We start from the raw sequence: 12,903 nt of genomic DNA, 5'->3' as shown, positions 1-12,903 counted from the left end.
TTTGCAAGACCTGTGGGGGCTGAGAACACAAATATGAACATCTCCAAATTCCAACCAGAATGACATCATTTCCACACCAAAATGACATCATCTATGCACAAGAATGACATCATATATGCACCGGAATGACATCATCTATGAAAAAGTTTCACATTTACTTACTTGTACAATATGGTGTTGCTGTGGCGGATGTCCATTCTCCCGTCTCTAGACACTGCTGGGTGTGAGTACCCACTAGTGTATAGCCAGTCACACAGCTGTACACAACACTGCTGGAGTAGTCCAGTAGAGACATGGCTGTTAGATTGGGTGTTCTCAGTGTGTGCTGCGGTAGTGATGGTACAGGACATTGTACAACTGGGGATTGAAAACACAAAGAAAGCAAAACATAGTAAGGAGAATGGTTGATGCTGAGACATGGAGCGCGCACACGCACACACACGTGCGCGCGCACGCACGTACGCACACACACACGCTCACTCACCATAAAGGTGCACTTTCAAAACAAAACTACCAGCGGTTTGAGACGGGGGAGGCAAGGCCACTATGACTGTCTTCTGCTGAAACCACTTACAATAGACACTCGCCTACGGGCCCCTTTCGGGCAGTCCGCGGAAAGATTGTTGGCAAGTGAAATGCACATGTCCCAACACGGAATCTTGTGTTGATATTTGAAAAGACACAAAGTTGATGGATTTGACTTGGATGCGTCACGATCTCAGCTCCATCAAAAGATCATAATCATTCCCATGGGCAGTTTCCTGGTAGGTGAAGGGACGGAAGCAGGAAGCGCAGATAAGCGTGGGTGCACTGTATACAAACAGACGGAGTAAGGTAGCAAACAGCCCACAGCATCGTGCAAAGACACAGCCGACTTACTTGTACAAACAGTGTCAGATCCATTCCACTGTCCAAGGTCACCACAAACACGAACCAATGATCCGCTCAGGGTGAATCCCTTGTCACAGCTAAACGTGGTGATGGCTCCAAAGCTGAAATTCCCTCCGTTCAGTTCAGCACTGCCATTCGCAGGACTCAGCAACACTGGACATTCTATCAAACTACAGTTTAACACGGATGATGATAATGGCACAGACCAGGAGCCGTTGGATAAACACTGCGATTCGTTATGGCCATTGATAGTCTTATAGCCAGTCCAACAACTATACTTCACTATACCACCAAAGTCAGTTGAGGTCACAGATAGTTCAGAATGTATTCCCCTTGGTGGACTGCCACAGGAAATAATGGTACAGTTTGGGAATGATGAATTCCATGTTTGATTGTGTTGGCATAAAACTGAGAGTACATCACTCGTTTCATATCCCACATCACATTGAAAACGTACCACACTTGTTACTGTGTTGTTTCTACTAGTGCTGCTACGATGTGCATTGCTATTGTCTACCACTGGACACTGTTTAGGAATACAGCTTGGTGTGGAGCTGTTCCAGGAACCATCAGCTTGACAAAACAACACACTGTTGCCCACCAGATCAAAGCCGACAGGACAATGGAACATCACAGATCTATTGTAGAAATGTTCATCTCCATGTCGGCTAATGTAGTCACTGTGCCCGGGGTGATCACAGTTCCGGGCTGCAAGAAACAACACACAATTTACAAAATCATTATTAAAAGGAAACAGAAATGCAACTGATCCGCCCACAAAAAAGAGAGAACACACTGAGGCCAAGACTCCTAGCACGAATACAGTTTCAATGTTGAAGCGGCTTCTAGCTTACCTGTACAGTGTGGTGTAGGTGCAGTCCATGTAGCATTGGCCTGACATTGAATAATTGATGTACCGTTGAGTAGAAAACCACTATTACACTCATACTGGATGACATCAGTATAGCTCCGAGCAGTAGTGTTACGTTGTCCATCCACTGGTATACCAGGATCAGTACATTGTATAGGTGAACATACAGGAACACTGCCAGTCAACATACCAACACCATTATTACTAACATCAACTACACAACTACGAACAAGATCACCACCAGCTAGCTCATAACCAAGATTACAACTACCGTTTAGAACTGAGCGAAACAGAACTGGAAACTGGATAGATTGCAAGTACATGAAGTTGGAAATGGTAACTGGCTGGGCACACTCCACTGGCATGCAACCCGTAGTACGAATATCAGCTCCGTCCGCTCGCCAGTGATAAGACCGGTTTGACGCAGCGCTGGTGTTCACTGTACACGTAAACAAAGCAGACAATACACTGCCTGCCGCTACGAAGCCATAGTTGCAGTTCGCACGGACCCGAGAGCCAAACAGAGCTGAACTAGCCAGCACCGTAGCATTCTGAATCGGCTGCAGCGGCCCGCACGAGATCTTGGCACACGTCGGCAAAGGAGACAGAGAGAAACTTTCCGTCGCCAGGCATCGAAACTCAACAGTGTAGACCTGCGGCTGCAGTTCATAACCCACGTCACACGTTAGAGTAATGTTGTTCATGTACACTGCCCGTGAGTGCGAGTACACACCATTGTCTGTAGCCAGGACTGGACATTGGACAACTGCAGCGGGATGAACACAAAACAAACACTTCACAGTCAGTACACACATGCAGAGATACACCATGGATAGTTCAAACAATTTGCTGAACGAGATATTTGTAAAACGGAACCTTGGAATTCCGACCGCCTTTCGGACCGGGGAAAGTGGAGTGTCGTTTATCAAGCTGACCTGATTTGTGAAATGACTACCGTGCATGCACGCTTATGAGGAGAATCCGGAATCGAAAAAAGTGGTCATATCGGCGACTTAGCTGGAAAGCGAGGTTCCGCAGAAGAAGACAGTCACAGCTATACGTGTAGGACTTGACGTGTACACAGGTGACATTGCAACTGAACACACAACTATCAGAATAATCTACACCACTGTGAACTGATATGAAACAATAACACAGTCAGCCACATCCCACGGCTGGGGTCACTAGGAGTAAAAATGCCAGTTACAACAAAGGGAATGAATAGTTCGCACAATACTCCCGACACATAGGACACATAGGGCATTTTTTTATAAAATGGAGCTACCCAGCAGAGAGGACAAAGAGAGAATTATACAACTACTGCAGACGCATTGACGACTGCGCCAACGGGCAGGCCATAGACAATAATAGTACTTACTATGACAGCCGGGATGTTCCACAGTAAACAAACCATCACTATCGCACTGTGCGTGTGTAATGGAGGGTGTAGTGAGCAGGTATCCCACTTGACATGAATACTCTACAGTGGTATTCCAGTCATACACTGACAACATTGGTGTTACTAGAGATTCTCGTGATAATGGTGATGGTGCAAGACATGTGATTCCTGAAGAAGAGCACAGACAAACACACATACACACACACACACACCGGCAACACCACACACGTCAATTCTCCGAGTACAAAGGTGCTATCAAGCCAATGCTTTATGACCAGTCAAAACATTTAGCAGTGAGGCACCGTGCTAGTGCAGAACCCTGAATCTCCCAAGTAGGGACTGCAGAGGTAACACAGCACGGCCAAGAGACCCCGAACACTCACTTGTACACGTCAGCTGGCTACTGCTCCAGGTCTTGTCTCCATGGCAACTGATCATGGCCGTGCCGGCAGTGATATTGTAACCAAGGTGACAAGTGTAGGTGACGACACTGCCGAAGGTCGTAGCGTTACCATGGTGATCGGCAAACGGGATGCTTGGAATTGTGCCGCAGTCGATGAGCCGACAGTCCGGAACAATCACTGACCATGTCATGTTGGCAAGGCAAGTAGCCGTGACGTTAACGACGCCATTGCTGATTTCGTGATTGTCGAGGCACGTGATGGAAAGCGAGTCCTGGAAGCGATAATCGGTCTTGACGGGCACCACTGCTGCATTCCGTACACTAGGGTAGACAGGGCACTGTACTCCTGGAGAGAAGATGTACAGTAGACAACACACACAATGCATACACATACGTGTAGGTGATAGGTGACATTGGACAATTACAACTAAAAGAACAGCTCACAAGTTTATAAGAGCATTAGCGGTGGGACTGGTAGAGATTGCACGTGAAAGTAACAACAAGAAAAGAATTAGGGATTGAGCGAGAGAGTGAATCCCCTGACAAAGAAACAGAGAGACACAGAGAGACACACAGACAGACAGACACACACACACACACACACACACACACACACACACACACACACACACATGAGAAACAGAGAGACTGGAACTTACTTGTACAGTTCGGAGCATCCACGTCCAAGTTTCCAGGCGTGTTGGCTACTTGCACACAGCGCTGCACTGCACTACCAACCAGCTCATAACCCAGGTCACATGACCAGGTCACATGACCACCATACTGGATGGTTGCCATGCCAGTGCTGTCATGGTTACCATTGGGCAGGGATGGCAGTGTAGATATATCACAGGTGACAGCTGGTAAATAAAGCAACACACAAGGGGACAAGAGGAAGGATCAGCTTATGAATTTAGCAGCTGCAGACGGCAGAGTTCATTCTAATTCACTCCTGAAGATAAACAGATTGAATTGTGTTAGGGGTCGTCCGTAAATATCGATGTTTTTTTTAGAGACGATATTTGTTCATATCTCCCCAGACCCCCCCCCCCCCCCCCCCCCTAATACGAACATGCATACATTTATGCAGTAGACCGATATTTTTTATATTGAACGGTTTGTGTGTACATGTAGGTACATAATACGTGCTGCAGTACTAGTAGTAGTACAAGTCACAAGGTTCAAGTGCCTGCATGTTGCATGGTGCACAAGCCGCGACAAGCAAGTACAAGGTGCATACCTAAAAATAGCGTATGTGAAGATCGATATTTTTTTCCGCCAAAAGCAACGAACAGCGTCAAAACCCCCTCTCCCCATACGAACGAATATCGTCTAAAAAAAAAACATCGATATTTACGGACGGCCCCTTACAAAGCAGGAAGAAAGGCTCTCAAACAACAATTATTTCAAAGTTCAATACAGGAAAGTGACAGTGACAGCACTTGCCCTACACTCAGTGCACATGTACTGCACTACACATCCGCTCTGACAGATCTAACTGTTCTTACCTTGACACGTAGGCGGCGGGCTAGTCCAGTTACTGGCCTGCGTGCACACGGCGTTCTGAACGCCGAGTAGCTGAAAGCCGGCCGCACAGTGGTATGCATATACAGTACCATAGTCGTATTGTGTGGCAGTCGGTGGTGCGGTGGTGGGGAGTGCGGGGATAGAGGGTATGTAAAGTGGTTGATCTGGCACAGGACATGTTACACCTGCGCAGGAAAGGCAAACAACGCAATCGGAAAGCAACAACAAGGACACGGTCAAATGTTTGCATTGCATCAGTCCACTGTGCGTGTGGCCTGATTTCTCGCATTGCCAGGCCATGAAACACAACAAACGCTGTGGCAGCGTGCATAGTAAGGTACACATGAACTTAATGAAGAACATTATTTATCATGCTTTCAACTCTGCTCTCTGCGGACGTGGAAAACAAACGCTTTCCCCTGACGCCATGAACAAAGTCTTCCATAGGACACGTCTTGATAGAGACCAGAGGTTATTGTGACAACATGAAGAAACTCAAAATACAGGTATGCGACTGGTCAGTGGCTGGAGTAGGCTACCACAGGACAGAGCTTGTGTAGGGAACAAGAATTCAAGGAAGACTGTCAACTCACGTTTGCACGATAAGAGAGATGTGGTCCAGGTGCGATTCGCCTGACAGCGCAGTGTGGACTCCACCGACGCGTCCAGTTCGTAGCCGGCATCGCAGAACACCACCACCCTATCGCCATACTGGTCGCCGTCAAACTGGCCAAACCCGCCATTAGCCGGGGGAGCCAGCCCAGGACATCGTACCCGCGTGCAGACCAGGTTCGCCCCGGACCAGGTGCCGTCCGCCTGGCAAGTGCGACTCAGATCACCGGCGATAACCTCATAGCCTGTTGTACACTGCCCGGTTGAGATGTTTGTATAGATGCCGGTGTCAGTGCTCAGTGCCCCGTTGCTGGGTGCTGCGAGGCGAGGGCAAGCCACCGGGTAGCAGTCCGGGACAGTGCGGGACCACAGGCCAGTGTGTAGGCACTCCACACGGAGTTCGGCGGATGTACTCGACCACGTGAACCCCGTCGGGCATGCGTAACGATGCGTGTCGCCGAACAGATTCCCGGCGCCGGTACGGACCGCATTGGCACCACCCGCCGGTAACGTGCCATTGCACACGATGCGCTGACAATCGGGTGAGTAACGTGGCACCCACTGTCCACTGGAACACGTCGCCGTTAGGCTACCACCAGCATCGCTGTGGCTGAATCCCAGACTGCACTGCGTGAAGATGGTGGCACCCTCGTGCACCGTCATGTCGGTCTTGAAAGCCGTCGTCCCGGATACGGTCGTCGTGGCGTTGGCAGGCGCAGGAAAACTGGTGTTGCATGTGTAGGCTGCAAGCACCCGGTCAGAAACAAAAGGCAAAGGAATGCAACTGTACAGCTTTGCAGAGTATCTACTATCCAGGCATGGCCGTGTGTAGACAAACACAGAATCAGTACACTACACCAATGGGGCCCACTCAGGCCATAAGCACCTTCATCACTCCACTACACTGGTAATGGTCATCACCTCTACCATGCACGCACACAGTGAAACTCAGTACAACGTACATTTTGCCTCCAGCTCCAAGGGAGGTAAAATATTTACTTCATAGATAGCCGAGCTATTCCACATCCAAGGTCAAGTAACTGGTATAGCCGTACGCAGGGCCATCGGAAAGTACTTTTTATCCGATGCAAAGAGAAAGTATGCTATATCCAGGATACGTTGTACTGAACTGTCTCACTGTAGCTATGGAGATGAATGCCACGGTTCTCCATGCAAGCAATGCAGCGCACGACAGTCAACCCTGCGAATAACCACCCTTGATCGCCATCACGGGAAAAGTGTTGTCATTGGTGGGGTTAAAAGTACAGAATCAAGGGGTACTTGATCTGAGGATAATGTCGCTATTCGCAAGTTGTTGGAACATCCGAGGTTGTTATTTGCAAGGTTGACCGTATTCACTTTGCGAGCAGAGGAGATCGAGTCTTACCTATGCAAGCTGGCACTGGAGCGGACCAGTTGCCATAGTGACTGCACGTGATGACATCCACGCCTCGTAAATAGAAGCCGATGATGCAATGGTACGCTATGCTGCTCTGCCAGCGGTACACACCAGTGCCGTTGTGTATGCTGGCTGGAACTACGGCCGGAGCTGGACAAGTGACAACTGAGACAACGTGCACAGCCAGAAAGAATGAAAACACTGATGAGAAATCACAGGTTGGAGGACTTTAAACATTGGTAAAGACCAGAAGAACTCGAGCCATGGCACCATTTCAAAGTGCGTGAACTATCCAATAGCTAGGAGTGACAGGGTGAGTGCTATGAGAAAACTTGGAAACCGTGTCTACTCTTTGCAAGACCTGTGGGGGCTGAGAACACAAATATGAACAGGCAGCCTAAACATCTCCAAAGTCCAAACCAGAATGACATCATTTCCACACCAGAATGACATCATTTCCACACCAAAATGACATCATATATACACCAGAATGACATCATCTATGCACCAGAATAACATCACCTCCACACCAGAATCACATCTCTACACTAGCTGAGAGGAAAATCAGAAGAGTAGAATGAAAAAGTTTCACATTTACATACTTGTACAATATGGCGTTGCTGTGGCGGATGTCCATTCTCCCGTCTCTAGACACTGCTGTGTGTGAGTACCCACTAGTGTATAGCCAGTCACACAGCTGTACACAACACTGCTGGAGTAGTCCAGTAGAGACATGGCTGTTAGATTGGGTGTTCTCAGTGTGTGCTGGGGGAGTGATGGTACAGGACATTGTACAACTGGGGATTGAAAACACAAAGAAAGCAAAACATAGTAAGGAGAATGATTGATGCTGAGACATGGCGTGCACGTGCACGCGCACACGCCCACACACACACACGCTCACTCACCATAAAGGTGCACTTTCAAAACAAAACTACCAGCGGTTCGAGACGGGGGAGGCAAGGCCACTATGACTGTCTTCTGCTGAAACCACTTACAACAGGCACTCGCCTACGGACCCTTTTGGGCAGTCCGCGGAAAGATTGTTGGCAAGTGAAATGCACATGTCCCAGCACGGAACCGTGTGTTGACATTTGAAAAGACACAAATTTGATCGATTTGACTTGGATGCGTCACGATCTCAGCTCCTTCAAAAGATCATAATCATTCCCATGGGCAGTTTCCCCGGTAGGTGAAGGGACGGGAGTAGGAAGCGCAGATAAGCGTGGGCACACTGTATCAAACAGACGGAGTAAGGTAGCAAACAGCCCACAGCATCGTGCAAAGACACAACCGACTTACTTGTACAAACAGTGTCAGATCCATTCCACTGTCCAAGGTCACCACAAACACGAACCAATGATCCGCTCAGGGTGAATCCCTTGTCACAGCTAAACGTGGTGACGGCTCCAAAGCTGAAATTTCCTCCGTTCAGTTCAGCACTGCCATTCACAGGACTCAGCAACACTGGACATTCTATCAAACTACAGTTTAACACGGATGATGATAATGGCACAGACCAGGAGCCGTTGGATAAACACTGCGATTCGTTATGACCATCGCTAGTCTCATAGCCAGTCCAACAACTATACTTCACTATACCACCAAAGTCAGTTGAGGTCACAGATAGTTCAGAATGTATTCCCCTTGGTGGACTGCCACAGGAAACAATGGTACAGTTTGGAAAGGATGAATTCCATGTTTGATTGTGTTGGCATAAAACTGAGAGTTCATCACTGGTTTCATATCCCACATCACATTGAAAACGTATCACACTTGTTACTGTGTTGTTTCTACTAGTGCTGCTACGATGTGCATTGCTATTGTCTACCACTGGACACTGTTTAGGAATACAGCTTGGTGTGGAGCTGTTCCAGGAACCATCAGCTTGACAGAACAACACACTGTTGCCCACCAGATCAAAGCCAACAGGACAATGGAACATCACAGATCTATTGTAGAAATGTTCATCTCCATGTCGGCTGATGTAGTCACTGTGTCCAGGATGATCACAGTTCCGGGCTGCAGGAAACAATGTCAGAAACACACACCAAGTCAAACGAGAGAGTAGCCTTGCTTCACCCCGCAGAGCCAAACAGAACAAGAACACAAAAGCACACACAATGGTTGTATAGCATGCAAAGATGAACTGATAACGAATCCTGTGGAGCCGTCTTACTCAAAGAACTTGGTGCAAATGGCGGAAAGAACATTTTGTCGAGTAAAAAAGAAGAATAAAACGCTACGACTCCCGAGCTATGACTAACTTTCCACCAAAGTAACCAGATCATATCCAGTCAGCATTTTGTTGCTCAAAGCATACAAGTTTCAAAAGTAACACATTTTCAAAACTTTATCCAAACCTGGAAAAATTTATATCTAAAATCCAAGTTTTTTCCAAACTATTTTCCGAACTTTGCTGCAGACCCCGTACAACAAGTCAGCTAGAGTCAGTGCTGCTCAATGAAATCAGGTCAAGCATGTCAATACCACGCTGTGCAGCCCTACACCTGTGAAGACTGGGATGTGGTTGACTGGTGCAGGGCACCAACTTGACTAGCACGGTCGGATTTCTTTAAGCAGCATTGTACCTGGAGCAGTCTGAGTGTGTTCAGGATATTCAGCTACCTACCTGTGCAGTGCGGTGTGGGTGCAGTCCATGTAGCATTGGCCTGACATTGAATAATTGATGTACCGTTGAGTAGAAAACCACTATTACACTCATACTGGATGACATCAGTATAGCTATGAGCAGTAGTGTTACGCTGTCCATCCACTGGTATACCAGGATCAGTACATTGTATAGGTGAACATACAGGAACACTGCCAGTCAACATACCAACACCATTATTACTAACATCAACTACACAACGACGAACCAGATCACCACTGGTTAGCTCATAGCCAAGGTTACAACTACTGTTCACTTCTTCCCCGAGTAGGATTGGGAATGCAGTGGCGGCCTCAAATTGAAAATGTTGGATACCAACAGGTTGCTGACACTCCACTGGTTGACAGTAGTCAGGAGTAAACTCATCAGCTCCGGCTCTCCAGCCATACACCACACTACCGTTCACGATGGCGTGTGTGCAGTAGTATGTACGCCGGAGACTGCTCTGCGGTCCAACGAAGCCCAGGTCGCACGTCAGAGACACGGCCGAACCGTACGACGTAGAGCTCCCGGCTACGGTGGCGTTGATCGCCACGGGCAACGGGCTGCAGCCAATCGGTGCGCACTGCGGGATGGAGCTGAGCGAGTAGGATCCGTTCTGGAGGCACGCCACGCTTATCGAGTTCAGTGCGGAGTGTATTTGGTAGCCTAGTCTACACTGAATGGTGAGCGAGTCTGGGTAGGAAGCACTCACGGCTGTTGATAGAGCATTCGGTGCCAGCACGAATGGACACTGTACACCTGGATGCGGGGGGGGGGGGGGGGGGGGAGAAGAAGAGAGAAACAAATTGTTTCCTGTCATACCGTATGTCCGCACCTTTAAGGCCATGGCGGTATATTCGATTATAAAGCCAGTCTCAGTTATAAAGCCATGGGCTTCATAAATGAAATGACATTTGAAGTATGTTTTGTAAAAATGAAGGAATAAGTACAATGCTAACACACTTACAGCCCAGCAGGAAGGGTGGACAAGTGGATTGAGATTGAAATTTCTGTGTGAATGTTGACTTTTATGGCATGGCGTAGTGGGTGAGTCATTTTGCATCTAAAATATCTAGGAAAGCAGCGGTGTTTCGAATATAAGGCCATGGCTTTAACGGCGCTGACATACGGTATGAAATCACAAAATCAATCTCATACGCCTCTGCAGACATATTCTGTGTTTAGACAAGGCACAACAGGCCCTATGTGTGACAGCTTTCATTCGCACAGGTCTTCACAGTGACACTTTGGAAATAGTTGACTGTTTCTTAATCTGATAAGGGACATACAAGAACTAGAAGAAGATTGTTGTGAACAAGATGGACCAAGAGCAACTGAATTCAGATCATCGTTGTAATCTGCCACCGCAGCACAACTTCAGCAAACTGACCAGCCGGCAACAACCTTCTCTAGTTGTACCAAGAACAAACTGTGCATGTGTGGGCAAGTACAGGAGCCTGTGTATGGCGTATAACCCATTGCAAAGATGGCAGCCGTACCTTTGCATCCGGGATGTTCATCTCGCAAGCTGCCGTCTTCCTCACACAACGACTGGTTGACCGGCAGTCTCAGCTCGTAACCGGGTTGACAGGAGTAGGTCACGTTGCTCTGAAAGTCGTAGGTGCTCAGAGACGGTACGCGGAGTGCCTGTGGCGGTAGAGCTTTCGGAGTGCACGTGATGCCTGCAGGGCAAAGGCACGACAATTGGAACAGAAATATGTAATGCACCGTGCCGGTATGCTGTACATGTGCTTGTTGTTGTTGTATACTTTATTTTTCGGAGTATAGTGCGCACCTTTGTATAACGCGCACCCCCCAATCTTCATTGGGGGTGCGCGCTTCAATCTTCATTGAAGTACATGCATTTCATATTCGGAGCATAGTGCGCACCTGCGATTTAGGGCCTAAAATAGCAGATCTAAAGTGCGCACTATACTCCGGAAAATACGGTACTTTATTTATAGTGGAAACCAAAAACTACTTGATCTTGATTACTGCCAAAACTGGTCACATGGGAGAGAGACTCAAAAGAAAATTCGGAAAGAGATTACTCAATTGGCCATTGATTCATTTCTGGCGGGCAATATACAATCCTGCTCCGCACTCAGGATTTCACGATAGGCGAGTTCACTACACCGGGAACCAGCATGAATGCTTCGGAGTACAGCAATGTACAATGGAGTTCTCCGACACAAACCAGCTGGCCATGCACATACACAACACCCATAAAAAACACTGAACATGAAGAAAACTCCCAACAGTTATCGGAAGATCCCACCAATCCATAGGACCAATGGGATCATAGCTAAACGAGTAGGAATATACGGGTGAATTCACTCGAGGGTTTCTACTACTCACGGGTGCAGTTCGGCAGAGCGCTGCTCCAGGTCTTGTTTGCCTGGCACAAGATCACGGGCGATCCGGACGTCATGCGGTACCCCGGCAAGCAGGTGTAGATCAGCACGCTATTGAACAGCTTGCTGTTGCCCTGGCGAGTGGAATGTGGCACGTGCGGAATCTCCTCGCACTCGATCTGCCTGCACTCGGTCACGTTGCGAGACCACGTCCCGTTTCCCTGGCAGTGAACGAGGGCGCTGGCCTCACTCGGAGCAAGTTCAAAGTTGGTGATGCAGGTTATTGTGATGCTGTCTTCGTATCGATACACTGCGCGTATAGGACTGATCCAGGCGAATGGCACAAAGCTGTACTGCGGACATTGAACTCCTGTTACAGAGACAGGAGAACACAGATACCACGCATTCTATGTGATACAGAATATGGAAATGATCGAACTTCTAGCAACAGTGAAGGGAGAGAGAGAGAGAGAGAGAGAGAGAGAGAGAGAGAGAGAGAGAGAGAGAGAGAGAGAGAGAGAGAGAGAGAGAGAGAGAGAGAGAGAAGAGAGAGAGAGAGAGAGAGAGAGAGAGAGAGAGAGAGAGAGAGAGAGAGAGAGAGAGAGAGAGAGAGAGAGAGAGAGAGAGAGAGAGAGAGAGAGAGAGAGAGAGAGAGAGAGAGAGAGAGCAGACAGACAGAGAAAGACAGAGACAGACAGACAAAGAGAGAAAGACAGAGAGAGACAGACAGAGAGAGACAGACAGAGAGACAGACGGAGACAGAGAGAAGCGTGCATAGAAAGGTAAGAGTATGT

The 12,903-nt window shown here is 48.1% G+C and overlaps 1 protein-coding gene across 1 annotated transcript; it reads right to left on the bottom strand.

The window, feature by feature from the left end:
* Positions 1-1,521: 1,521 nt before the first annotated feature.
* Positions 1,522-12,885, bottom strand: LOC135820080 (sushi, von Willebrand factor type A, EGF and pentraxin domain-containing protein 1-like). Its single transcript, XM_065333386.1, has 15 exons — positions 12,864-12,885; positions 12,114-12,479; positions 11,255-11,437; positions 9,919-10,514; positions 9,051-9,124; positions 8,405-8,586; positions 7,705-7,899; positions 7,091-7,267; positions 5,685-6,446; positions 5,073-5,276; positions 4,224-4,424; positions 3,545-3,910; positions 3,141-3,329; positions 1,930-2,528; positions 1,522-1,599 (listed from the first exon to the last, which is right to left on the bottom strand). The coding sequence occupies exons 1-15, from the start codon at positions 12,883-12,885 to the stop codon at positions 1,522-1,524; spliced, it is 4,194 nt and encodes a 1,397-aa protein (XP_065189458.1).
* Between the last annotated feature and the right edge of the window lie 18 nt (positions 12,886-12,903).

Source organism: Sycon ciliatum, chromosome 6, assembly GCF_964019385.1.
Source record: "Sycon ciliatum chromosome 6, ocSycCili1.1, whole genome shotgun sequence".
In the NCBI taxonomy this organism is placed as follows: domain Eukaryota; kingdom Metazoa; phylum Porifera; class Calcarea; order Leucosolenida; family Sycettidae; genus Sycon; species Sycon ciliatum.
This window is presented reverse-complemented; position numbering and strand designations above follow the sequence as displayed.

Bases quoted from the DNA above. Each gene is read 5' to 3' on its own strand.
- LOC135820080 (XM_065333386.1), bottom strand. From the start codon at position 12,885: ATGCACGCTTCTCTCTGTCTCC. The intron at 2,529-3,140 runs GTAAGTACTATT...ATCCCGCTGCAG, and splicing joins GGAACATCCCGGCTGTCATA to TTGTCCAATGTCCAGTCCTG. The intron at 1,600-1,929 runs GTATGTTCACCT...TGTTTCTTGCAG, and splicing joins TGTTGACTGGCAGTGTTCCT to CCCGGAACTGTGATCACCCC.